This window comes from Cherax quadricarinatus, chromosome 4, assembly GCF_038502225.1.
Source record: "Cherax quadricarinatus isolate ZL_2023a chromosome 4, ASM3850222v1, whole genome shotgun sequence".
NCBI lineage: Eukaryota > Metazoa > Arthropoda > Malacostraca > Decapoda > Parastacidae > Cherax > Cherax quadricarinatus.
In genome coordinates, this window is record NC_091295.1 from 72,875,738 (window position 1) to 72,902,856 (window position 27,119).

The following is a 27,119-nucleotide window of genomic DNA, read 5'->3' on the forward strand; positions in this document are numbered from 1 at the left end:
CAACAATGTAGAAATTGCTGGCGTTTTGGTCACCCAGTGAAATATTGCAGATCTATGGCCGAATGCCCAGTCTGTGGTGCCGATGACCATTCTAATACATCTTGCAGTCAACCTCCATCTTGCCTTAATTGTAATGAAGCTCACCCTTCGTACTCCCGCTGTTGCCAGGTCTACTTAAATGAACGTGAAATCCGTTGCCTCAAAGAGGCAGAAGGTCTCCCTTATGCTATGGCAGTTACTCATCTCCGCCTCCAAGGGAGACTACCCCGTGTTTCTTATTCTCATGTTTCCAAACATCCCCCCACTTCTGGGGTCCCATCTTCTGCAGCCTCCTCTGTTGTTACCCCTCCCATAGCCACTCCGGCATCTAATCCTTTTGCTGTCCTTGGCTCTGACGTCCCGACTACAACTCAGTCTGTTCTCACATCTTCGCGTCCTTCCTCACAAGCCCCAGTATCGACAAGACCTCGTACGACACCTAATACCAATCGCCCCTCTACTTCTCAGAAGTCCAAAAAATCCACATTGCTGAAATCTTCTTTGCCCCTTCCTTCCCATCTTCCACCTCCACACTTTACCTTTCCAGTCTCTGTACCTAGTTCTTCCCCTCTCTCTGGCTCTATTACAAGTGTGGAGATTCACCCTCCTCCTCGTACTATGCCTTCCACCCCCGTCCCCTCCCATGTTTCTCCCTCTTCTGCCACCTCCCAGGTTTCTGCCTCTTCTGTCCCCCCCACACTTCATCTCCAGTCCCTTACACTCTTCCCTCCCCCTCTACTTTGGTACAGTCCATTACTGTCCCAATCTTTACTCACCCTCCTCCTTCTATCTCCAATATGGTCTCCCATACATCTTTGAATTCAGAAACACTTGAAGCCATTTCAGAATATATTGCAGAGACTAAACCTTCAATGAACACTGATTCACTTCCTGTTCCTTCTCTTCCCTTTCCTCCATCTTCACAACCCCATTCTTCGCACCGCTCCATTCCTTCGCTACTTGAACGTCTTCCAATGCCACCACACGACTTTTCTAACCCCTCTAGTCCGTAGGTGCCTTTACCTACAGATTCCTGGTATTTTCTTCATCGCCAATCATGGCCTATTTACAGTGGAATATCCGCGGCCTCAGGGGTAATCAGGGTAAGCTTCAGATGTTGCTTTCCAGGTTTTCCCCTGTTGGTACTTGCTTACAAGAACCAAAATTACACTCGGCTGTTTTCCAACCTATCTCAGGCTATAATTTATTGTAATCTTCGGATCCTTTCTCAGATGAGACCTTTAATGAAAGTGCCCTTCTTCTACGCAATGATATTCCGTACTGTCAACTATTTGTCCATACCTCGCTGCATTACACTGCAGCCCATATCCACTTGAATAAGTGGTTTACAATACGTTCTTTATATCTCTCTCCTTCTCGAGCATTTTCTATCCCAGACTTTACCTTTCTTGTTTCATCCTTACCACCACCACTTCTGTTACTTGGTGATTTTAATGCCCACCATTTCCTCTGGGGGGGGTCTCATTGTGACTCACGTGGCATCCAGTTGGAGGCTTTTCTCACCTCTCACCCCCTCCATGTTTTAAATACGGGTACTCCCACCCATTTTGATCCTCGTACTCATACTCTCTCTTGCATCGATCTATCAGTCTGCTCTTCCTCCACTGCACTAGACTTCACCTGGTCTGTTCTACCGGACTTACATGACAGTGATCATTTTCCGATCATTCTTACTTCTCCTTCCTATTCACCACCTTTCCGTAGCCCTTGCTGGCAATTTGATCGGGCAAATTGGGATCTTTACTCACACCTCACTGCTTTTCGTGAGGTTCCTTCTTCATCCTCCATTGATGAGCTAGTACACATCTTCTCGATGTCAGTTTATACCGCAGCTTCTCATTCTATACCCCAAACCTCAGGCAGGCGTTCTCAGAAGTGCATGCCTTGGTGGTCTCCTGCTTGTGCTCGTGCAGTACATTTGAAATGCGCTGCATGGGGCAGGTACCGGTACAACAGAACCGCTGAGAGACTTCTTGATTTTAAGCAGAAGTGTGCGATCGCTCGCCATGTCATCCGTGAAACTAAACGCACTTGTTGGCGAGACTATGTTTCCACCATCACCTCTGCTTCTTCTATGAGTGCAGTCTGGAAAAAAGTGAGGAAATTGAGTGGTAAATACTCTCCTGACCCGGCTCCTGTTCTACGGGTCGCTGGTGTTGATGTAGCAAACCCTCTCGACGTTGCCATTGAACTTGGCACACATCTGGTCCATATTTCCCGAGGGCTCCATCTATGCCCCTCGTTTCTTTCCTCAAAGTCTGCCAGAGAGTTAGTACCCTTGGACTTTTCTTCTCTCAGAGAAGAACAGTATAATGTGCCTTTTACACTTCAAGAACTAGAGGCAACGCTCTCGGCTTGCCGATCATTGGCAGCTGGGCCTGACGACATTCATATTCGTATGTTACAACATTTACATCGGTCAGCCCTTGTAGTCCTCTTACACCTCTTCAATCTTATTTGGGCACAAGGAGTTCTTCCCCAGCTGTGGAAATCTGCCATTGTTCTCCCTTTCCGCAAACCGGGTACTACAGGACATGATGCCTCCCACTATCGTCCCATCGCTCTTACTAGTGCAGTTTGCAAAGTGATGGAACGTCTCGTAAATCGATGTTTAATGTGGTATTTAGAGACACACAACAGTCTCTCCGCTAGTCAATATGGCTTTCATAAGGGTCGTTCTACCATAGACCCCTTACTACACTTGGATACGTATGTTCGTAATGCCTTTGCGAATAATCACTCAGTTATTGCCATATTTTTTGACCTTGAGAAGGCATATGACACAACTTGGAGGTATAATATTTTGGCCCAGGCCCATTCCTTAGGCCTCCGAGGCAATCTACCATCCTTCCTTAAGAACTTTTTAACTGACAGACATTTCCGTGTTCGAGTCAATAATGTTCTTTCCCCGGACTTCGTCCAAGCTGAAGGTGTCCCTCAGGGATGTGTTCTAAGCACAACACTTTTTCTCCTTGCTATAAATGATTTGGCCTCTGTTCTTCCACCCAATATTTGGTCATCACTCTATGTTGATGACTTCGCTATTGCTTGTGCAGGCGCTGACTGTCATCTTATTGCAGTTTCTCTCCAGCATGCGGTCGACCGTGTTTCCACTTGGGCCACCACGCATGGGTTTAAATTTTCAAGTACCAAAACTCGCCAAATTACTTTCACTAGACGCTCTGTTATCTCCGATCATCCTTTGTATCTCTATGGCTCCCGTATCCCCGAACGTGATACAGTCAGGTTTCTAGGCCTTCTCTGACCGTAGGTTATCCTGGAAACCTCACATTACCTCTCTGAAGGCAACTTGTCACAGCCGGCTAAACCTTCTTAAAACCCTTGCTCATCTTTCCTGGGGAGCTGATCGTCGAACTCTGCTTCGCCTACATTCAGCCCTTGTTTTATCGAAACTCGATTATGGTGACCAGATTTATTCTGCGGCCTCTCCTGCTACTCTCTCTAGCCTTAACTCTATCCATCACCAAGGATTATGTTTGTGCCTTGGTGCTTTTCGCTCTTCCCCTGTTGAGAGCCTCTATGCAGAAGCGAATGTTCCATCCTTGTCTGATCGCCGTGATGCCCATTGCCTTCGCTACTATGTACGCTCTCACAATCTACACAATCCTTCCATTTATAGAATGGTCACTGATATTAGTAGACATTCTTTATTCGTTCGCCGCCCCTGTTTGCTCTGTCCCTTTTCTCTTCGCCTACATTCACTCTTGTCTTCCCTTCAGTTACCACCTTTATATGTTCATGTAGCATCTCACTTTTCCCTACCCCCCTGGGAAGTTCCAGCTGTTCGGGTCTGTTCTTTCTCACTCCCTTGCTCGAAAGCTCAACTGCCTACGGTGGCTTCCCGCTCTCTTTTTCTTGATCACTTCCACTCCCATTCTCATGCCACCGCTGTGTACACAGATGGCTCTAAGTCTTCAGATGGCGTCGGATTCGCAGCAGTGTTTCCGGACAGCGTCGTGCGGGGGCATTTACTATCTTCAGCTAGCATTTTTACTGCTGAACTGTATGCCATTCTTGCAGCACTTATTCGTATCGCATCTATGACTGTGTCATCATTTGTAGTAGTCTCAGACTCCCTTAGTGCTCTACAGGCTATACGAAAATTTGATACATCTCATCCCCTAGTTCTCCGTATCCAACTTTGGCTATGCCGTATCTCTACGAAGCATAAAGATATTTTTTGTTGGGTCCCTGGTCATGTTGACGTACAGGGCAATGAACAGGCAGACACTGCTGCGCGGTCAGCAGTACATGACCTACCAATTTCCTATAGAGGTGTTCCATTTCTGGACTATTTTGCTACAATAGCTGCCCACCTTCGTGCCCGTTGGCAACAACGTTGGTCAACTCTGCTTGGTAACAAACTTCATTCTATTAAACCGAGCATAGGTTACTGGCCGTCTTCTTGTCATCAGTGCCGTGGTTGGGAGACCACTCTCTCCCGTCTTCGCATTGGCCACACTCGTCTTACTCATGGGTATCTCATGGAGAGGCACCCTGTTCCTCTCTGTGAGCAGTGTCAAGTTCCAGTATCGATTAGCCACATTCTGTTAGACTGCCCTCTCTATCAACGAGCACACAGAATTTACCTCCAACGCCGTCTTCGTTCTATTACTCTCTCTTTACCTTCCCTTCTTGCTGATGGACCCTCCTTTAATCCTGACTCTCTCATTGACTTCTTGACAACGACTGATTTACTCCACAAACTCTGATGATGATACCTTACGCACTCCCCTCAGCCCTTTCTAGCTCAGTCTCTTGCTGCCCTTTACCCTTTCACCATCCACTGCTCCGCTGTTATCCGTAACCTATTACTCATCCACCTCCCTTTTGCCACCTGATGCCCTCGCTTCCTTCCTGCCCTGCAGCGCTGTATAGCCCTTGTGGCTTAGCGCTTCTTTTTTATTATAATAATAATAGATTTTTTTCCCAACAAACCAGCCATCTCCCACCGAGGAAAGGCGACCTTAAAAGAAAAACGAGTTACTCTCTTAAAATTTAATAATTTATACAGGGGAAGGGGTTACTAGCCCCTTGCTCCCGGCATTTTCGCCTCTTACGACAGTCATGGCTTACTGAGCAAGAATATAATAGAAATATAGCATGTAATGGAAGATAAGGTAATCAGTCCCTAGCCTAGGAGAATGTGCTCATCACCTACTCCTAGGCTGAGGGACTGACCATCTCATCTTCTATTTGCTGTATATATTTCTACTATGACTGTGTACTGTGTTGACTGTAAGACAAATGGGTAATAGATCATGGAGCTGAACTCTTTTCCAGGCTGAGGGACTGACCACCTTGTTCTAGACCATGCTGCTGAGTTCTTCTCCAGGCTGAGGAACTGACCACCTTGTTCCAGACCATGCTGCTGAGCTCTTCCCCTCAAGGAAGGTTCCTTGATGTTGGTGAGGGGCTCTTGATTTAGGGAATTGGATCTGTGCTCCAGTTCCCCGAATTAAGCCTGAATGCCTTCCACATCCCCCCCCAGGCGCTGTATAATCCTCCGGGTTTAGCGCTTCCCCCTTGATTATAATAATAATAATAATGCTGAGCTCTTCTCCAGGCTGAGGGACTGACCACCTTGTTCCACACCATGGGGCTGAACTCTTCTCCAGGCTGAGGGACTGACCGCCTTGTTCCACACCATGGGGCTGAACTCTTCTCCAGGGTAAGGGACTGACCATCTCAGATACTATTGTCTCCAAGCTTGATGGACTGATTACATTATGTTTATTTCGCTGCTACTCCTGCTGACTCTGTATCTGACTGAAGAAGCCTACTGTGTAGGCGAAACGTCTCATCAATAAAGATACCCAACTGTTGCACATGTGTTTTACTTATCAACTTGTCAATAAAGTCACTGGATGGCAAAACATCTGCAACATAGTAAGATGTTTCATATGTGTCTAATTCGTTTATGTTGTCAACGTTGAATACCTCTGATATGCAACAAGATTTTCTACACTCACGTACCCTCGTACTACTCACGGACGAGCCAAAAACTGAATCTGCAAAATGTAACAAAATTGACCTCCGACATCACATGGTCCTAGCCACATGGCCGAAGCCACATGGTCCTAGCCACATGGTCCTAGCCACATGGTCCTAGCCACATGGCCCCAGCCACATGGCTCCAGCCATATGGTCCTAGCCACATAGCCTCAGCCACATCGTCCTAGCCACATGGCTGAAGCCACATGGTCCTGGCCACATGGCCCCAACAACACGACCATCAGAGGTACCTTCATTTTGCATTGCTGGAAGGCTTTCGTGGACTCCCTGAAGGGGCTGTGGTGTGAGGAGGACCCTTGTCACTCTGAGAATCAGTTCTCTGGCTGTGTGCAGGTCTGCTTGCGGTCATACAAATGTAGTTTCCTGCTTATCGGCTCTGCGGTCACCCGCTGTTGTTTCCCGTCAGGCAGGTTTCAGGAAGGCCGTGTGTCAGGTATGGTGCTCAGCTGGTCTCTAGTCTAACTCTGGCATCAGACTGTATAAAGGTTAGTGCATCTCTGTAGGCATTTTTCATATGCGTCCTCCCTCTTGTAAGATCATTAGAGAAACACTATAGTAAGCTTACGGGCAAATGGTAATTTAGTTACCTGGAGGGTATTTCGGAGGTCAACGCCCCCGCGGCCCAGTCCTTGACAAGGACTCCCGGTGGATCATGGCCTAATCAACCAGGCTATTACATGCAACCTTGCAGCGCTGTATAGCCCTTGTAGCATAGCGCTTCTTTTTGATTATAATAATATTACATGCAACATATGGGGATCTTTATTGAGGAAACGTTTCGCCACACAGTGGCTTTAGCTGTATAGCCCTTGTGGCTTAGCGCTTCTTTTTGATTATAATAATAATTCATCAGTCCAATACAAATCAGAAGGGTTTAAGGAGAGGAGTAGTTTGGGGTAATCAGTGCCTCAGCCTCCATCAGTCTTGTAGAAAGTACAGCATAGGACCGTAGACGTGGTTTATATACTGTAGTCAGGTGAGGTGAAGCAGGAGGAGGCGGGGTTATAGTGGTGTCATCCACTAGTCGAAGTAGGTCTTCGTCCAAAGGTTGGACAAGGTTGAAGAATTCTTTGTATCAAGACCCCATGATGTTGCAGTGTCTGACATATGTGATAAATAGTCGTTTTTTTAAACCATTTATCACACAGGCTATTACAGCTGGCAGCATGTAGTTCAATGTACGAACCACAACCTGGCTAGTCAGGTACTGATTTTGTGTGTCTGTCCAGCTCCTGCTTGAAGACAGCCAGGGGTCTATTGGTAATTCCACTTATGCCTGGTGAGAGGCTGTTGAACAATCTTGGACCCCTGACACTTATTGTATCACTCATTGTACTAATGGTACCCCTGGTTTTCATTGGGGAATGATGCATCTCCTGCCCGGAGTGATTTCTGTGTACAGATTTGGGACCAGTCCCTCTAGGATTTTCCTGGGTTCATTATTATTTATTTCCATTCCCATCCTATGGATGGTAGTTCAAAAGAAAAGAGGCAAAAAATGGGTCCAAAGACTGGACACCATCGTTGCTAGATTCTTCTTTCACTCGTATATTTTCATAATCAGTATTGCAAGTTACTTAACAGCGTTATTCCCTTGGTAAATTCAGAGCAACACATGGAAAGAAGGTTTGGTTAGGTAAGATTTGCCAGGAGCCAGGACAAGTGTTTCCTGACGCGGGTCTTAGTCATATGATCCACAGCTGGAGCTTTTAGTCATCTGACAGAGGCCTTCCACTAGCTTACTACTCCACCCCTTCAAAGATTATAGTTAGGATTATGATCATTTAATAAATGGAAGGAAGAGGCTGCTTGCTTCACCTATGTTGTTGTGTGTTAGGAAAGTTACCAGAGACAGTGTGTGTTGGATGGCCCAGTCATCTCACAAGGCAAAAGGTAACTTGTATAAAATACCGAAACGACTGAAGAAGTGACACAAATGCAGTATAATGGGATCCTTTATTGACTACGTTTTGCCCACACATTGGGCTTTTTTAAGTCACTTGATAACGCCCACTGTGCATACCTGGAGAGCATTCCGATGGTCAATTCCCCCGAGGCCCGATCCATGACCAGGCCTCACCGTAGATCAGGGCTTGACCAACTAAGCTGTTACTGTTACTGTGTGGGCCAAATGTAGTCAATAAAGCACCACATTATATTGCATATGTGTCTATTCTTCACAAGACAGAACTTAGTGGATACTAGACTGCGGGAACTATAAAAATAATGGCCCAAAAATGCCTGTTCACTGTCTCAGTTGCTATAATTCAGAATTAATTATAATTTTAGAAAGCTCTAACTTATTTTTCATAGCTAACAATGTAAGGAGTAGAGAGTGACTTGATGCCTGAAATGGATTTCAGGAATATTTCATACGTATTAACTAGAGGCTCATTTTAATGTCAGAACCGTACCATCGAGGCCTGGTTATGGACAGGGCCCCGGGGGGTTGACCCCTGAAACACACACTAGGTAACCCAACCCTTAGTCCCACAAATTTTCAACCTCCAAACCCACTTGTAACATGACTCGAGCATACCTGGCCCCACTCTTCCAAGACTGCAACACACCTGCCTTTCAAAACAGCTACGACTGCTCACCTTGACCCTCTCCACCCATCTGTTAAGGTCGCCATAACACTTGTAGCTGTATTCCAGAGCATCGAGCTCAGTTACGGAGGCCAGGACGGCGATGTCAGCCAGGGTGATCTTCTCCCCGCACAGGTAAGGCACTCCACCGATCTCAAGGAAGTGGTCGAGGTAGTCGAGACTTTGCTTGAGCAGGTTCTCCTTCTCCGGGTCCGGGGGAAGACCTTGGTGAATCTTGGGACCCTGTGAGAAGAAGGGGGAGTGAGAGAGAGAGATGAGATAGGGCTTATAATAATTTTGGTTCAAATACCAAGAGTATGTTGGAGGGCTCGATACGGCATACGTTGTCAGTGGCCCTATAACCCTCAACAACAATAGATAGGTCTTGGGACCCAGGGAAAAGGAGCTGCGTTAAGATGGACTCAGCGTAGGTGTCTTTCGCGAGAGAGTGAGTGTGTAGCTGAATACATAGATTGATACTTGGAAACATAACTAACCGAACAAACGAGATAATGAATGAAGAAAAACCACATAAGCATACATATACATACAAAAGATAACGAATATTACACATACAGAGATTATCCATGTCTCCAGTGGATGACAAGTATGGATCACTTACCTGCCTCTCCAGTCACTGATACAATTATATATTTACCGATCATTCATGTATCTACATCTGTCTAGGAGCTGTATGATCCCTAGGGGTTTAACGCTTCCCAAATTTCTTCCCATGCTTCTACAGCTAGCAATGTATGTGTTAGTATATGTATCTTCCTGCATGTATCTCTATTCCCAGAATATCAGCTATTCATTGTTTATGTATTAAGTCATTCAGCTATTCAATAGTAGATCAACTTATCGTAATGGTAAGTAATATAACCTGTGATTTGGGGAAGAAGGATGATAACATATAAGTCTACTAACAATATTACTAGGGCTCCATCATGTTGACAAACACAAGAGGTGGTCAGATGCACAGGGTAACATTCTCAACAAGTCACTGTCCTCACAACCTCCCTCATGTACACACAAGCTTAAATCCAGGTGAGGTTAACCTGAGAGATGGACAAAGGCACCTTTAGTAAATATTTAACACTCCAAGTAAATGAGATATACACGAAATTAACATTTCATGGGCCACCGTCCCACGTATTCTCAGCCCCCCCCCCAAAAAAAGGGTGAATGTAGAAGAGTACCCGGCCTATTGAAAACATATCCCGCTGAGGATGCCTATAAGAGAGAGAACATAGATCTTAGAGAAGAAGAAATAGGTTGGTGAACTGCTGACAAAACCACAAATATCAAGAAACACAAACCTTCCATCCATAGACTGTGGCTCAAGAAGCAAAACTGGAACATTTATGCCAGCAAGAAGAAACCACAAAAGTAACAAAAACAAAATTCATTCTGGAAAGCGTAGAAAAAAAAATACAAACTTTTTTTTTCACGTTTACAAACTCCTGGTCAAACACCTGTACCTGGAGGGAGTTCGGGGGTCAAAGTCCCCGCGGCCCGGTCTCTGACCAGGCCTCCCGGGGAGGTCAGGACCTGATAAGTAAGTAAGTAAGTAAGTAAGTTTATTCAGGTATACACAAATACAGTTACATAGAATTATCATACATAGAAGCATATGTGTAGAGAACCTAGGATAACCCAAAAAAGTCAGACAGAGTGACTTATTTCCATTGGGGATCACCCAGGCTGTTCCTCTCCCAGAATTAGTGGAAACTTTTCTTCCACGTGGTCCAACACCTCTCCCAGTATTGATCCTCAACTCACAGGATATTCAATTAAAAATGACAAGGAATCCTGCGAAATCCTTCAAGAAAGGTAAAGACTCAGTGGTCAGCACTTCAGGTGTCACTCAAGACTCACATCATACACAGTGGTCAGCACTGCAGGTGTCACTCAAGACTCACATCATACACAGTGGTCAGCACTGCAGGTGTCACTCAAGACTCACATCATACACAGTGGTCAGCACTGCAGGTGTCACTCAAGACTCACATCATACACAGTGGTCAGCACTGCAGGTGTCACTCAAGACTCACATCATACACAGTGGTCAGCACTTCAGGTGTCACTCAAGACTCACATCATACACAGTGGTCAGCACTTCAGGTGTCACTCAAGACTCACATCATACACAGTGGTCAACACTTCAGGTGTCACTCAAGACTCACATCATACACAGTGGTCAGCACTTCAGGTGTCACTCAAGACTCACATCATACACAGTGGTCAGCACTTCAGGTGTCACTCAAGACTCACATCATACACAGTGGTCAGCACTTCAGGTGTCACTCAAGACTCACATCATACACAGTGGTCAACACTTCAGGTGTCACTCAAGACTCACATCATACACAGTGGTCAGCACTTCAGGTGTCACTCAAGACTCACATCATACACAGTGGTCAGCACTGCAGGTGTCACTCAAGACTCACATCATACACAGTGGTCAGCACTTCAGGTGTCACTCAAGACTCACATCATACTCAGTGGTCAGCACTTCAGGTGTCACTCAAGACTCACATCATACACAGTGGTCAGCACTGCAGGTGTCACTCAAGACTCACATCATACACAGTGGTCAGCACTGCAGGTGTCACTCAAGACTCACATCATACACAGTGGTCAGCACTTCAGGTGTCACTCAAGACTCACATCATACTCAGTGGTCAGCACTTCAGGTGTCACTCAAGACTCACATCATACTCAGTGGTCAGCACTTCAGGTGTCACTCAAGACTCACATCATACACAGTGGTCAGCACTTCAGGTGTCACTCAAGACTCACATCATACTCAGTGGTCAGCACTTCAGGTGTCACTCAAGACTCACATCATACTCAGTGGTCAGCACTTCAGGTGTCACTCAAGACTCACATCATACACAGTGGTCAGCACTGCAGGTGTCACTCAAGACTCACATCATACACAGTGGTCAGCACTTCAGGTGTCACTCAAGACTCACATCATACTCAGTGGTCAGCACTTCAGGTGTCACTCAAGACTCACATCATACACAGTGGTCAGCACTTCAGGTGTCACTCAAGACTCACATCATACTCAGTGGTCAGCACTGCAGGTGTCACTCAAGACTCACATCATACACAGTGGTCAGCACTGCAGGTGTCACTCAAGACTCACATCATACACAGTGGTCAGCACTGCAGGTGTCACTCAAGACTCACATCATACACAGTGGTCAGCACTGCAGGTGTCACTCAAGACTCACATCATTTCTTCACAAACTATGGCGCCCAACATATATATATACCTGACATTAGCATAAATCTTCCAGAATTCGAAAAAATACACAAATATCCTGCACATAGGAGAGGGAAAAACCTTACGATGACGTTTGGGTCCGACTTGGACCATTTACAAAGTCACACTGACACAGAGTGAGGGAGCCAGTATATATATGCAAGGGAGGACAGGGACGGGACCAGGAGACTAAGAAAAAGCAGCAGTAGTAGTGGTAAGGCTGGTAGTGGAAGTGGTGGTAGTAGGAAGTAGGGAGAATAATTTAGTAGTACAAGAGAGAAAGGTAAGTGAAGGGTGACGGGAGGCAATAGTAGTGGTAGTAGTAATAGTACGGTAGTAGAAATGGAATGGTAGTTGTAGCATTCAGAGTTTTTTGATCCACTGGAAGGCTTGGTCAAGGACTGGGCCGCGGGGGTGTCGACCCCCAGAACGACTTCCAGGTAGAGTCCAAGAAGACTCCAGGTAGAAAGTAAGAAACATGCAAATAACTTAGTATAATGATGTCAGATGATAAGTCATTTACAGAACCACAAATCAAATGTCACAGAGGCCAATAAATGACAGGATGGATAACGAGAACTTTCAAAACAAGAGAAATAATACCAGTAATAAAATACTATTCAGATCGCTTGTATTCTCGCATCCAGGATATTGTTCCGTGCTCACAGCTCCGCTCAGGGATCTGATAAGTGTACAAAAATAATTTACTGCCCCATAGAAATAATAATGGATTTGAACTACTGGAAACGCCTCAGTATACCTGGATTATACTCTTTGGAGCAAAAAACACAGTGGCACTTGATAATGTATATAAAGAAGGTACTGGAGGGCCAGGTCCCCAGTCCACATACTAACATAACTTACTGGAGTGAGTGATATGGGAAGTTTACAATAGATACAGTGGATAGTAAGGGATTCTTGGGCTTAGTATCAACATAGTGTTCTGTATAGCCCTTGTGGCTTAGTGCTTCTTTTTGATTATAATAATAATAATCAACATAGTGTCAACATAGTATCAACATCCGTGGTTGAAGGCGAGCCATCCTGCTGTCAGTAAATATCAACATGCTACCATGAGACATCAGAAATATTGCCGGGGTTAAGTGTAGAAGTCTTCATTAGAATATACGATCACTACTTCCTCCAAGTGCCAGATCATCCAGGATCTAATGACTGTAGGCTAGCGGGCCAGTAACAATAGCTTGGTTGAAAAATCAACAAATCTGGTTGAAAAATTGGGCAGACTAACAAAATGATCAAACTAAGCCACAGGTATTCAAGGCCGGGGAGATGAGGTGCACATTGAAGTTGTTTCTTATGATTAAAGACTTACGAAATATTCCTTGATAGCATGGTAGAGTGTACCCATGTCGAAGAAGAGCATACGATCCACCTTGGCTCGCTCCTCAGGTTCCTTGGGATACAGGTACTGCGTCTCCTCAGTAGCATGCTTGTTAGCTAGGTACATCATAATGGCCCGGCTGTAACACAAGAGGTCAAGATAGGTCATTGTAAGAGAGGGAATTAGAGGAATAATCACTGTGCATAGTGACCCACAGAGAAATAAACTACTGGGTAAGAAGGATGGGAAAGTTACTGTTGGAAATGCATCATTAAAGGGAGGAATAATAAGGGTCACTGGTCATGTATAATGTCGTTAACCATAGAATGATATTTGAGTAAATATTCTAAATTTGAGGTATTGTTAACGACGCTGCAGCGCTGTATAGCCCTTGTGGCTTAGCGCTTTTTTTTCATTATAATAATAATGTTAACGACGCTTCACACGCTGAGGGTCCGGGTTCGATTCGCAGCGAGGTGGAAACTTTCGACGCGTTTCCTTACACCAGTTGTCCTGTTCACCTAGCAAGTAGGTACCTGGGTGTTAGTAGACTGGTGTGGGTGGCATCCTGGGGGACAAAATTAAGGACCACAATGGAAATAAAAGACAGTCCCTCGATGACGCACTGCATTTTTTGGGTCACCCTGGGCGGCTAACCCTCCGAGGTTAAAAATCTTATCTCTTATCTTATGGAAGCGTTGGAGAAATACGCAGTTGTTCTGTTTATGGTTTTGCTGGGTAGATGTTGTAGACATCTTGCTGGGTAGATGTTGTAGACATCAGCCAAGTGTGTCTTCATGTAGAATTAGACATACATACAACATCTGGGTATCTTTAATTGTCGACGTTTCGCCATCCAGTGGCTTTATCAGTACAATACAAGGTATGTGAAGAAATATATACAAAATTTGAGGTAATCAGTCCCTCAGTCTTGGAGATGGTGAAAAGTACCGTAGTTTTGAAGACTCTGCTATTGTACTGACATAGTCACTGGATGGCGAAACGTCGACAATAAAGATACCCAGATGTTGCACATGTCCCTAATTCTTCATCTTGTGGGTATAGTGAACTGTGTATGTACAGGTGTATCCTACCAGCGTGGCGTCTACATTGTAACTGCCCGAGGGTGGAGCCAGGGAGTGACCTCATACAGGTCAGCGTCGGTGACCTTTCAGTGACTAGCTAACGTCACATTCCTATACCGTGACACTAGTAACGGTCCCATACTTACCTAATATACTGCTGACATGAGATGGTCATCCTAATGACGTTACTTGTTAAGACTTTACACTCAACCCCCAGACTCTCAGTAGTCATTACTCTCCACCACTCACCTTCCAGTGGGTGCCTTCATATGTGTGTTGTATGTATGTATATGTGTGTATAGTAGTGGGGATCAGTTTGTGTGTGTGTGTGTGTGTGTGTGTGTAGAAGGCACCAGTGAACCTATACATACCCACCATCACATACCATCACACACCTAGACCACCACCGCATTAGCTAATTTTGCACCTTGTGGATGGGCGGATGTGTGGGCGGGTGTGTGGGCGGGTGTGTGAGCGGGCGTGGTATTCAGGGGGGCAGGCAGGGGCGGCGGAAGTGGTGGTGGTGGGCAAGGATGATGTCTTATGTCATGGGTGCAACCCACAACATTCTTATTATATCTCACGCCTCCCTGCGACCACTGCCACCAACCTCACTTTCCTACCACCTATCATATATATATATATATATATATATATATATATATATATATATATATATATATATATATATATATATATATATATATATATGTATATATATATATATATATATATACATATATATATATATATATGTATATATATATATATATATATATATATATATATATATATATATATATATATATATATATATATATATATATATATATATGAAAAACAATCGCAGACAGGTGATCTTCACAATGTAGGACAAGTCACGGTAGGGGGGGGTTGTATATCTTTAGCTCAAGTACTTTCTCACTTCTCAGTGCGTCATCAGGAGCTGTACAATGTTGGAAGGGCAGCAACAGGAGAAATAGAGTATAACACGCGAGTGTTCCACTCATCAGAGTGACATCCATCTGATCTTGCCTCAGGCACCACCAGTTATGATGTGACATCGTGAATATGGGTCCAGTAGCTGGTGTGTCTCTAGTGCTGGAGGATGGACTCCATAGTGATCTTACTGTCTCAGCATCACCCAGGATGACAGTCTTACGCACTTCTTACACTCGGTAGACAAGCGCCTTTACTTGTCTGTCTGGCTCTTTATAGCACTTCATCCTCCAATATTTTGTTTATCTTCTACGAGGAAAATAAATGTGATAAATATAGTATTTTCCCAATAATTCTGGGTTTATTTTCCTGGCTTCCTTGTTTCCTGTCTTCTCTCCCACCATGATCACACTACCATCCTCTCTGTTGTACTACCATCCTCTCTGTTGTACTACCACACTACCATCCTCTCTGTTGTACTACCATCCTCTCTGTTGTACTACCATCCTCTCTGTTGTACTACCATCCTCTCTGTTGTACTACCATCCTCTCTGTTGTACTACCATCCTCTCTGTTGTACTACCACACTACCATCCTCTCTGTTGTACTACCATCCTCTCTGTTGTACTACCACACTACCATCCTCTCTGTTGTACTACCATCCTCTCTGTTGTACTACCATCCTCTCTGTTGTACTACCATCCTCTCTGTTGTACTACCATCCTCTCTGTTGTACTACCACACTACCATCCTCTCTGTTGTACTACCATCCTCTCTGTTGTACTACCATCCTCTCTGTTGTACTACCATCCTCTCTGTTGTACTACCATCCTCTCTGTTGTACTACCATCCTCTCTGTTGTACTACCATCCTCTCTGTTGTACTACCATCCTCTCTGTTGTACTACCATCCTCTCTGTTGTACTACCATCCTCTCTGTTGTACTACCATCCTCTCTGTTGTACTACCACACTACCATCATCTCTGTTGTACTACCATCCTCTCTGTTGTACTACCACACTACCATCCTCTCTGTTGTACTACCATCCTCTCTGTTGTACTACCACACTACCATCCTCTCTGTTGTACTACCACACTACCATCCTCTGTTGTACTACCACACTACCATCCTCTCTGTTGTACTACCATCCTCTCTGTTGTACTACCATCCTCTCTTTTGTACTACCATCCTCTCTGTTGTACTACCATCCTCTCTGTTGTACTACCATCCTCTCTGTTGTACTACCATCCTCTCTGTTGTACTACCATCCTCTCTGTTGTACTACCACACTACCATCCTCTCTGTTGTACTACCATCCTCTCTGTTGTACTACCACACTACCATCCTCTCTGTTGTACTACCATCCTCTCTGTTGTACTACCATCCTCTCTGTTGTACTACCACACTACCATCCTCTGTTGTACTACCACACTACCATCCTCTGTTGTACTACCACACTACCATCCTCTCTGTTGTACTACCACACTACCATCCTCTCTGTTGTACTACCATCCTCTCTGTTGTACTACCACACTACCATCCTCTCTGTTGTACTACCACACTACCATCCTCTGTTGTACTACCATCCTCTCTGTTGTACTACCACACTACCATCCTCTGTTGTACTACCATCCTCTCTGTTGTACTACCACACTACCATCCTCTGTTGTACTACCACACTTCCATCCCCTGTTGTACTACCACACTACCATCCTCTCTGTTGTACTACCATCCTCTCTGTTGTACTACCATCCTCTCTGTTGTACTACCATCCTCTCTGTTGTACTACCATCCTCTCTGTTGTACTACCATCCTCTCTGTTGTACTACCATCCTCTCTGTTGTACTACATCCTCTCTGTTGTACTACCATCCTCTCTGTTGTACTACCACACTACCATCCTCTCTGTTGTACTACCATCCTCTCTGTTGTACTACCACACTACCATCCTCTCTGTTGTACTACCATCCTCTCTGTTGTACTACCATCCTCTCTGTTGTACTACCACACTACCATCCTCTGTTGTACTACCACACTACCATCCTCTGTTGTACTACCACACTACCATCCTCTCTGTTGTACTACCACACTACCATCCTCTCTGTTGTACTACCATCCTCTCTGTTGTACTACCATCCTCTCTGTTGTACTACCACACTACCATCCTCTGTTGTACTACCATCCTCTCTGTTGTACTACCACACTACCATCCTCTGTTGTACTACCATCCTCTCTGTTGTACTACCACACTACCATCCTCTGTTGTACTACCACACTACCATCCTCTGTTGTACTACCACACTACCATCCTCTCTGTTGTACTACCATCCTCTCTGTTGTACTACCATCCTCTCTGTTGTACTACCATCCTCTCTGTTGTACTACCATCCTCTCTGTTGTACTACCATCCTCTCTGTTGTACTACATCCTCTCTGTTGTACTACCATCTCTGTTGTACTACCATCCATCTCTCTGTTGTACTACCACCATCCTCTCTGTTGTACTACCACACTACCACTACCATCCTCTCTGTTGTACTACCACACTACCATCTCTCTGTTGTACTACCACTCTGTTGTACTACTACCATCCTCTCTGTTGTACTACCATCACTACCATCCTCTCTGTTGTACTACCACACTACAATCCTCTCTGTTGTACTACCACACTACCATCCTCTCTGTTGTACTACCACACTACCATCCTCTCTGTTGTACTACCATACCATCTCTACCACACTACCATCCTCTCTGTTGTACTACCATACCACACTACCATCCTCTCTGTTGTACTACCATCCTCTCTGTTGTACTACCACACTACCATCCTCTCTGTTGTACTACCAGACTACCATCCTCTCTGTTGTACTACTACCATCCTCTCTGTTGTACTACCACACTACCATCCTCTCTGTTGTACTACCATCACTACCATCCTCTCTGTTGTACTACCAGACTATACCATCCTCTCTGTTGTACTACCACACTACCATCCTCTCTGTTGTACTACCACCTCTCTGTTGTACTACCACACTACCTCTCTGTTGTACTACCACCATCTCTGTTGTACTACCATCCTCTCTGTTGTACTACCACACTACCATCCTCTCTGTTGTACTACCACCATCCTCTCTGTTGTACTACCACACTACCATCCTCTCTGTTGTACTACCACACTACCATCCTCTCTGTTGTACTACCACACTACCATCCTCTCTGTTGTACTACCACACTACCATCCTCTCTGTTGAACTACCACACTACCATCCTCTCTGTTGTACTACCATCCTCTCTGTTGTACTACCACACTACCATCCTCTCTGTTGTACTACCACACTACCATCCTCTCTGTTGTACTACCACACTACCATCCTCTCTGTTGTACTACCACACTACCATCCTCTCTGTTGTACTACCACACTACCGTCCTCTCTGTTGTACTACCACACTACCATCCTCTGTTGTACTACCACACTACCATCCTCTCTGTTGTACTACCACACTACCATCCTCTCTGTTGTACTGCCACACTACCATCCTCTCTGTTGTAGTACCACACTACAATCCTCTCTGTTGTACTACCACACTACCATCCTCTCTGTTGTACTACCAGACTATACCATCCTCTCTGTTGTACTACCACACTACCATCTTCTCTGTTGTACTACCACACTACCATCCTCTCTGTTGTACTACCAGACTATACCATCCTCTCTGTTGTACAACCACACTACCATCCTCTCTGTTGTACAACCACACTACCATCCTCTCTGTTGTACTACCACACTACCATCCTCTCTGTTGTACTACCACACTACCATCCTCTCTGTTGTACTACCACACTACCATCCTCTCTGTTGTACTACCACACTACCATCCTCTCTGTTGTACTACCAGACTATACCATCCTCTCTGTTGTACTACCAGACTATACCATCCTCTCTGTTGTACTACCAGACTATACCATCCTCTCTGTTGTACTACCAGACTATACCATCCTCTCTGTTGTACTACCAGACTATACCATCCTCTCTGTTGTACTACCAGACTATACCATCCTCTCTGTTGTACTACCACACTACCATCCTCTCTGTTGTACTACCAGACTATACCATCCTCTCTGTTGTACTACCAGACTATACCATCCTCTCTGTTGTACTACCACACTACCATCCTCTCTGTTGTACTACCAGACTATACCATCCTCTCTGTTGTACTACCAGACTATACCATCCTCTCTGTTGTACTACCACACTACCATCCTCTCTGTTGTACTACCACACTACCATCCTCTCTGTTGTACTACCACACTACCATCCTCTCTGTTGAACTACCACACTACCATCCTCTCTGTTGTACTACCACACTACAATCCTCTCTGTTGTACTACCACACTACCATCCTCTCTGTTGTACTACCACACTACCATCCTCTCTGTTGTACTACCACACTACCATCCTCTCTGTTGTACTACCATCCTCTCTGTTGTACTACCACACTACCATCCTCTCTGTTGAACTACCACACTACCATCCTCTCTGTTGTACTACCAGACTATACCATCCTCTCTGTTGTACTACCAGACTATACCATCCTCTCTGTTGTACTACCAGACTATACCATCCTCTCTGTTGTACTACCACACTACCATCCTCTCTGTTGTACTACCACACTACCATCCTCTCTGTTGTACTACCACACTACCATCCTCTCTGTTGTACTACCAGACTATACCATCCTCTCTGTTGTACTACCACACTACCATCCTCTCTGTTGTACTACCAGACTATACCATCCTCTCTGTTGTACTACCAGACTATACCATCCTCTCTGTTGTACTACCACACTACCATCCTCTCTGTTGTACTACCAGACTATACCATCCTCTCTGTTGTACTACCACACTACCATCCTCTCTGTTGTACTACCACACTACCATCCTCTCTGTTGTACTACCAGACTATACCATCCTCTCTGTTGTACTACCACACTACCATCTTCTCTGTTGTACTACCAGACTATACCATCCTCTCTGTTGTACTACCAGACTATACCATCCTCTCTGTTGTACTACCAGACTATACCATCCTCTCTGTTGTACTACCAGACTATACCATCCTCTCTGTTGTACTACCAGACTATACCATCCTCTCTGTTGTACTACCAGACTATACCATCCTCTCTGTTGTACTACCAGACTATACCATCCTCTCTGTTGTACTACCACACTACCATCCTCTCTGTTGTACTACCACACTACCATCCTCTCTGTTGTACTACCACACTACCATCCTCTCTGTTGTACTACCAGACTATACCATCCTCTCTGTTGTACTACCACACTACCATCCTCTCTGTTGTACTACCACACTACCATCCTCTCTGTTGTACTACCACACTACCATCCTCTCTGTTGTACTACCACACTACCATCCTCTCTGTTGTACTACCACACTACCATCCTCTCTGTTGTACTACCACACTACCATCCTCTCTGTTGTACTACCACACTACCATCCTCTCTGTTGTACTACCACACTACCATCCTCTCTGTTGTACTACCACACTACCATCCTCTCTGTTGTACTACCAGACTATACCATCCTCTCTGTTGTACTACCACACTACCATCCTCTCTGTTGTACTACCAGACTATACCATCCTCTCTGTTGTACTACCAGACTATACCATCCTCTCTGTTGTACTACCAGACTATACCATCCTCTCTGTTGTACTACCAGACTATACCATCCTCTCTGTTGTACTACCACACTACCATCCTCTCTGTTGTACTACCAGACTATACCATCCTCTCTGTTGTACTACCAGACTATACCATCCTCTCTGTTGTACTACCACACTACCATCCTCTCTGTTGTACTACCAGACTATACCATCCTCTCTGTTGTACTACCACACTACCATCCTCTCTGTTGTACTACCAGACTATACCATCCTCTCTGTTGTACTACCAGACTATACCATCCTCTCTGTTGTACTACCACACTACCATCCTCTCTGTTGTACTACCAGACTATACCATCCTCTCTGTTGTACTACCACACTATACCATCCTCTCTGTTGTACTACCACACTACCATCCTCTCTGTTGCACTACCAGACTATACCATCCTCTCTGTTGTACTACCACACTACCATCCTCTCTGTTGTACTACCAGACTATACCATCCTCTCTGTTGTACTACCACACTACCATCCTCTCTGTTGTACTACCAGACTATACCATCCTCTCTGTTGTACTACCACACTACCATCCTCTCTGTTGTACTACCACACTACCATCCTCTCTGTTGTACTACCAGACTATACCATCCTCTCTGTTGTACTACCACACTACCATCCTCTCTGTTGTACTACCACACTACCATCCTCTCTGTTGTACTACCAGACTATACCATCCTCTCTGTTGTACTACCAGACTATACCATCCTCTCTGTTGTACTACCAGACTATACCATCCTCTCTGTTGTACTACCACACTACCATCCTCTCTGTTGTACTACCAGACTATACCATCCTCTCTGTTGTACTACCAGACTATACCATCCTCTCTGTTGTACTACCAGACTATACCATCCTCTCTGTTGTACTACCAGACTATACCATCCTCTCTGTTGTACTACCAGACTACCATCCTCTCTGTTGTACTACCAGACTATGCCATCCTCTCTGTTGTACTACCACACTACCATCCTCTCTGTTGTACTACCAGACTATACCATCCTCTCTGTTGTACTACCACACTACCATCCTCTCTGTTGTACTACCACACTACCATCCTCTCTGTTGTACTACCAGACTATACCATCCTCTCTGTTGTACTACCAGACTATACCATCCTCTCTGTTGTACTACCACACTACCATCCTCTCTGTTGTACTACCAGACTATACCATCCTCTCTGTTGTACTACCACACTACCATCCTCTCTGTTGTACTACCACACTACCATCCTCTCTGTTGTACTACTAGACTATACCATCCTCTCTGTTGTACTACCACACTACCATCCTCTCTGTTGTACTACCACACTACCATCCTCTCTGTTGTACTACCAGACTATACCATCCTCTCTGTTGTACTACCAGACTATACCATCCTCTCTGTTGTACTACCAGACTATACCATCCTCTCTGTTGTACTACCACACTACCATCCTCTCTGTTGTACTACCAGACTATACCATCCTCTCTGTTGTACTACCAGACTATACCATCCTCTCTGTTGTACTACCACACTACCATCCTCTCTGTTGTACTACCAGACTATACCATCCTCTCTGTTGTACTACCACACTACCATCCTCTCTGTTGTACTACCAGACTATACCATCCTCTCTGTTGTACTACCACACTACCATCCTCTCTGTTGTACTACCAGACTATACCATCCTCTCTGTTGTACTACCAGACTATACCATCCTCTCTGTTGTACTACCAGACTATACCATCCTCTCTGTTGTACTACCAGACTATACCATCCTCTCTGTTGTACTACCAGACTATACCATCCTCTCTGTTGTACTACCACACTACCATCCTCTCTGTTGTACTACCAGACTATACCATCCTCTCTGTTGTACTACCAGACTATACCATCCTCTCTGTTGTACTACCACACTACCATCCTCTCTGTTGTACTACCAGACTATACCATCCTCTCTGTTGTACTACCAGACTATACCATCCTCTCTGTTGTACTACCACACTACCATCCTCTCTGTTGTACTACCACACTACCATCCTCTCTGTTGTACTACCAGACTATACCATCCTCTCTGTTGTACTACCACACTACCATCCTCTCTGTTGTACTACCACACTACCATCCTCTCTGTTGTACTACCACACTACCATCCTCTCTGTTGTACTACCACACTACCATCCTCTCTGTTGTACTACCACACTACCATCCTCTCTGTTGTACTACCACACTACCATCCTCTCTGTTGTACTACCACACTACCATCCTCTCTGTTGTACTACCACACTACCATCCTCTCTGTTGTACTACCACACTACCATCCTCTCTGTTGTACTACCAGACTATACCATCCTCTCTGTTGTACTACCAGACTATACCATCCTCTCTGTTGTACTACCAGACTATACCATCCTCTCTGTTGTACTACCAGACTATACCATCCTCTCTGTTGTACTACCACACTACCATCCTCTCTGTTGTACTACCACACTACCATCCTCTCTGTTGTACTACCACACTACCATCCTCTCTGTTGTACTACCACACTACCATCCTCTCTGTTGTACTACCAGACTATACCATCCTCTCTGTTGTACTACCAGACTATACCATCCTCTCTGTTGTACTACCAGACTATACCATCCTCTCTGTTGTACTACCAGACTACCATCCTCTCTGTTGTACTACCACACTACCATCCTCTCTGTTGTACTACCAGACTATACCATCCTCTCTGTTGTACTACCAGACTATACCATCCTCTCTGTTGTACTACCAGACTATACCATCCTCTCTGTTGTACTACCAGACTATACCATCCTCTCTGTTGTACTACCAGACTATACCATCCTCTCTGTTGTACTACCAGACTATACCATCCTCTCTGTTGTACTACCAGACTATACCATCCTCTCTGTTGTACTACCAGACTATACCATCCTCTCTGTTGTACTACCACACTACCATCCTCTCTGTTGTACTACCAGACTATACCATCCTCTCTGTTGTACTACCAGACTATACCATCCTCTCTGTTGTACTACCAGACTATACCATCCTCTCTGTTGTACTACCAGACTATACCATCCTCTCTGTTGTACTACCACACTACCATCCTCTCTGTTGTACTACCACACTACCATCCTCTCTGTTGTACTACCACACTACCATCCTCTCTGTTGTACTACCACACTACCATCCTCTCTGTTGTACTACCAGACTATACCATCCTCTCTGTTGTACTACCACACTACCATCCTCTCTGTTGTACTACCACACTACCATCCTCTCTGTTGTACTACCAGACTATACCATCCTCTCTGTTGTACTACCAGACTATACCATCCTCTCTGTTGTACTACCAGACTATACCATCCTCTCTGTTGTACTACCAGACTATACCATCCTCTCTGTTGTACTACCAGACTATACCATCCTCTCTGTTGTACTACCAGACTATACCATCCTCTCTGTTGTACTACCAGACTATACCATCCTCTCTGTTGTACTACCAGACTATACCATCCTCTCTGTTGTACTACCACACTACCATCCTCTCTGTTGTACTACCACACTACCATCCTCTCTGTTGTACTACCACACTACCATCCTCTCTGTTGTACTACCACACTACCATCCTCTCTGTTGTACTACCAGACTATACCATCCTCTCTGTTGTACTACCAGACTATACCATCCTCTCTGTTGTACTACCAGACTATACCATCCTCTCTGTTGTACTACCAGACTACCATCCTCTCTGTTGTACTACCACACTACCATCCTCTCTGTTGTACTACCAGACTATACCATCCTCTCTGTTGTACTACCAGACTATACCATCCTCTCTGTTGTACTACCAGACTATACCATCCTCTCTGTTGTACTACCAGACTATACCATCCTCTCTGTTGTACTACCAGACTATACCATCCTCTCTGTTGTACTACCAGACTATACCATCCTCTCTGTTGTACTACCAGACTATACCATCCTCTCTGTTGTACTACCAGACTATACCATCCTCTCTGTTGTACTACCACACTACCATCCTCTCTGTTGTACTACCAGACTATACCATCCTCTCTGTTGTACTACCAGACTATACCATCCTCTCTGTTGTACTACCAGACTATACCATCCTCTCTGTTGTACTACCAGACTATACCATCCTCTCTGTTGTACTACCACACTACCATCCTCTCTGTTGTACTACCACACTACCATCCTCTCTGTTGTACTACCACACTACCATCCTCTCTGTTGTACTACCACACTACCATCCTCTCTGTTGTACTACCAGACTATACCATCCTCTCTGTTGTACTACCACACTACCATCCTCTCTGTTGTACTACCACACTACCATCCTCTCTGTTGTACTACCAGACTATACCATCCTCTCTGTTGTACTACCAGACTATACCATCCTCTCTGTTGTACTACCAGACTATACCATCCTCTCTGTTGTACTACCAGACTATACCATCCTCTCTGTTGTACTACCAGACTATACCATCCTCTCTGTTGTACTACCACACTACCATCCTCTCTGTTGTACTACCAGACTATACCATCCTCTCTGTTGTACTACCAGACTATACCATCCTCTCTGTTGTACTACCACACTACCATCCTCTCTGTTGTACTACCAGACTATACCATCCTCTCTGTTGTACTACCACACTACCATCCTCTCTGTTGTACTACCACACTACCATCCTCTCTGTTGTACTACCACACTACCATCCTCTCTGTTGTACTACCACACTACCATCCTCTCTGTTGTACTACCAGACTATACCATCCTCTCTGTTGTACTACCAGACTATACCATCCTCTCTGTTGTACTACCAGACTATCCTGTCTCCCTTCTCCGACTAGTCAACTATCTGACCAGAACTTTTACACCAGGCGGCCAGTGTCCTTCCCCCCCCCAGCCCTATTTAAACCACAACCACCCTCCCTTTACCCCATAACCCCCTTCCTCCCTCACGTCACCTGGATAGACCCCTTTCCTCCCTCACCTCACCTGGATAGACCCCCCTCCTCCCGCCCCTCACCTGGATAGACCCCCCTCCTCCCTCACCTCACCTGGATATACCCCCCTCCTCCCTCACCTCACCTGGATAGACCCCCTTCCTCCCTCACCTCACCTGGATAGACCCCCTCCTCCCTCACCTCACCTGGATAGACCCCCCTCCTCCCTCACCTCACCTGGATAGACCCCCCGCCTCCCTCACCGCACCTGGATAGACCCCCCTCCTCCCTCACCTCACCTGGATAGACCCCCCTCCTCCCTCACCTCACCTGGATAGACCCCCCTCCTCCCTCACCTCACCTGGATAGACCCCCTCCTCCCTCACCTCACCTGGATAGACCCCCTCCTCCCTCACCTCACCTGGATAGACCCCCTCCTCCCTCACCTCACCTGGATAGACCCCCCTCCTCCCTCACCTCACCTGGATAGACCCCGTTCCTCCCTCACCTCACCTGGATAGACCCCCTCCTCCCTCACCTCACCTGGATAGACCCACCTCCTCCCTCACCTCACCTGGATAGACCCCCTCCTCCCTCACCTCACCTGGATAGACCCCCCTCCTCCCTCACCTCACCTGGATAGACCCCCCTCCTCCCTCACCTCACCTGGATAGACCCCCCTCCTCCCTCACCTCACCTGGATAGACCCCCTCCTCCCTCACCTCACATGGATAGACCCCCTCCTCCCTCACCTCACCTGGATAGACCCCCCTCCTCCCTCACCTCACCTGGATAGACCCCCCTCCTCCCTCACCTCACCTGGATAGACCCCCTCCTCCCTCACCTCACCTGGATAGACCCCCTCCTCCCTCACCTCACCTGGATAGACCCCCTCCTCCCTCACCTCACCTGGATAGACCCCCTCCTCCCTCACCTCACCTGGATAGACCCCCTTCCTCCCACCTCACCTGGATAGACTCACCTGGATAGACCCCCTCCTCCCTCACCTCACCTGGATAGACCCCCTCCTCCCTCACCTCACCTGGATAGATCCCCTTCTCCCTCACCTCACCTGGATAGACCCCCTCCTCCC

The 27,119-nt window shown here is 45.7% G+C and overlaps 1 protein-coding gene and 1 long non-coding RNA gene across 4 annotated transcripts in view; one reads left to right on the plus strand and one right to left on the minus strand.

Moving 5' to 3' along the window:
• Positions 1-5,906, plus strand: part of LOC138854450 (uncharacterized) — a 36,452-nt gene extending 30,546 nt beyond the window's left edge. Inside the window, exon 2 of the long non-coding RNA XR_011393663.1 lies at positions 5,365-5,906. This is a non-coding gene — a long non-coding RNA (uncharacterized lncRNA). The remainder of the gene's footprint in view (positions 1-5,364) is intronic.
• The window catches only part of LOC128684470 (glutathione S-transferase 1-1), a 437,568-nt gene that overhangs the window by 9,193 nt on the left and 401,256 nt on the right, over positions 1-27,119 (minus strand). For all 3 annotated transcript variants that reach the window (XM_070097829.1, XM_053770665.2, XM_070097828.1), the window contains exons 4-5: positions 13,292-13,439; positions 8,697-8,927 (exon numbers count right to left, since the gene is read on the minus strand). In XM_070097829.1, the coding sequence (XP_069953930.1) occupies positions 8,697-8,927; positions 13,292-13,439 (379 nt within the window). The remainder of the gene's footprint in view (positions 1-8,696; positions 8,928-13,291; positions 13,440-27,119) is intronic.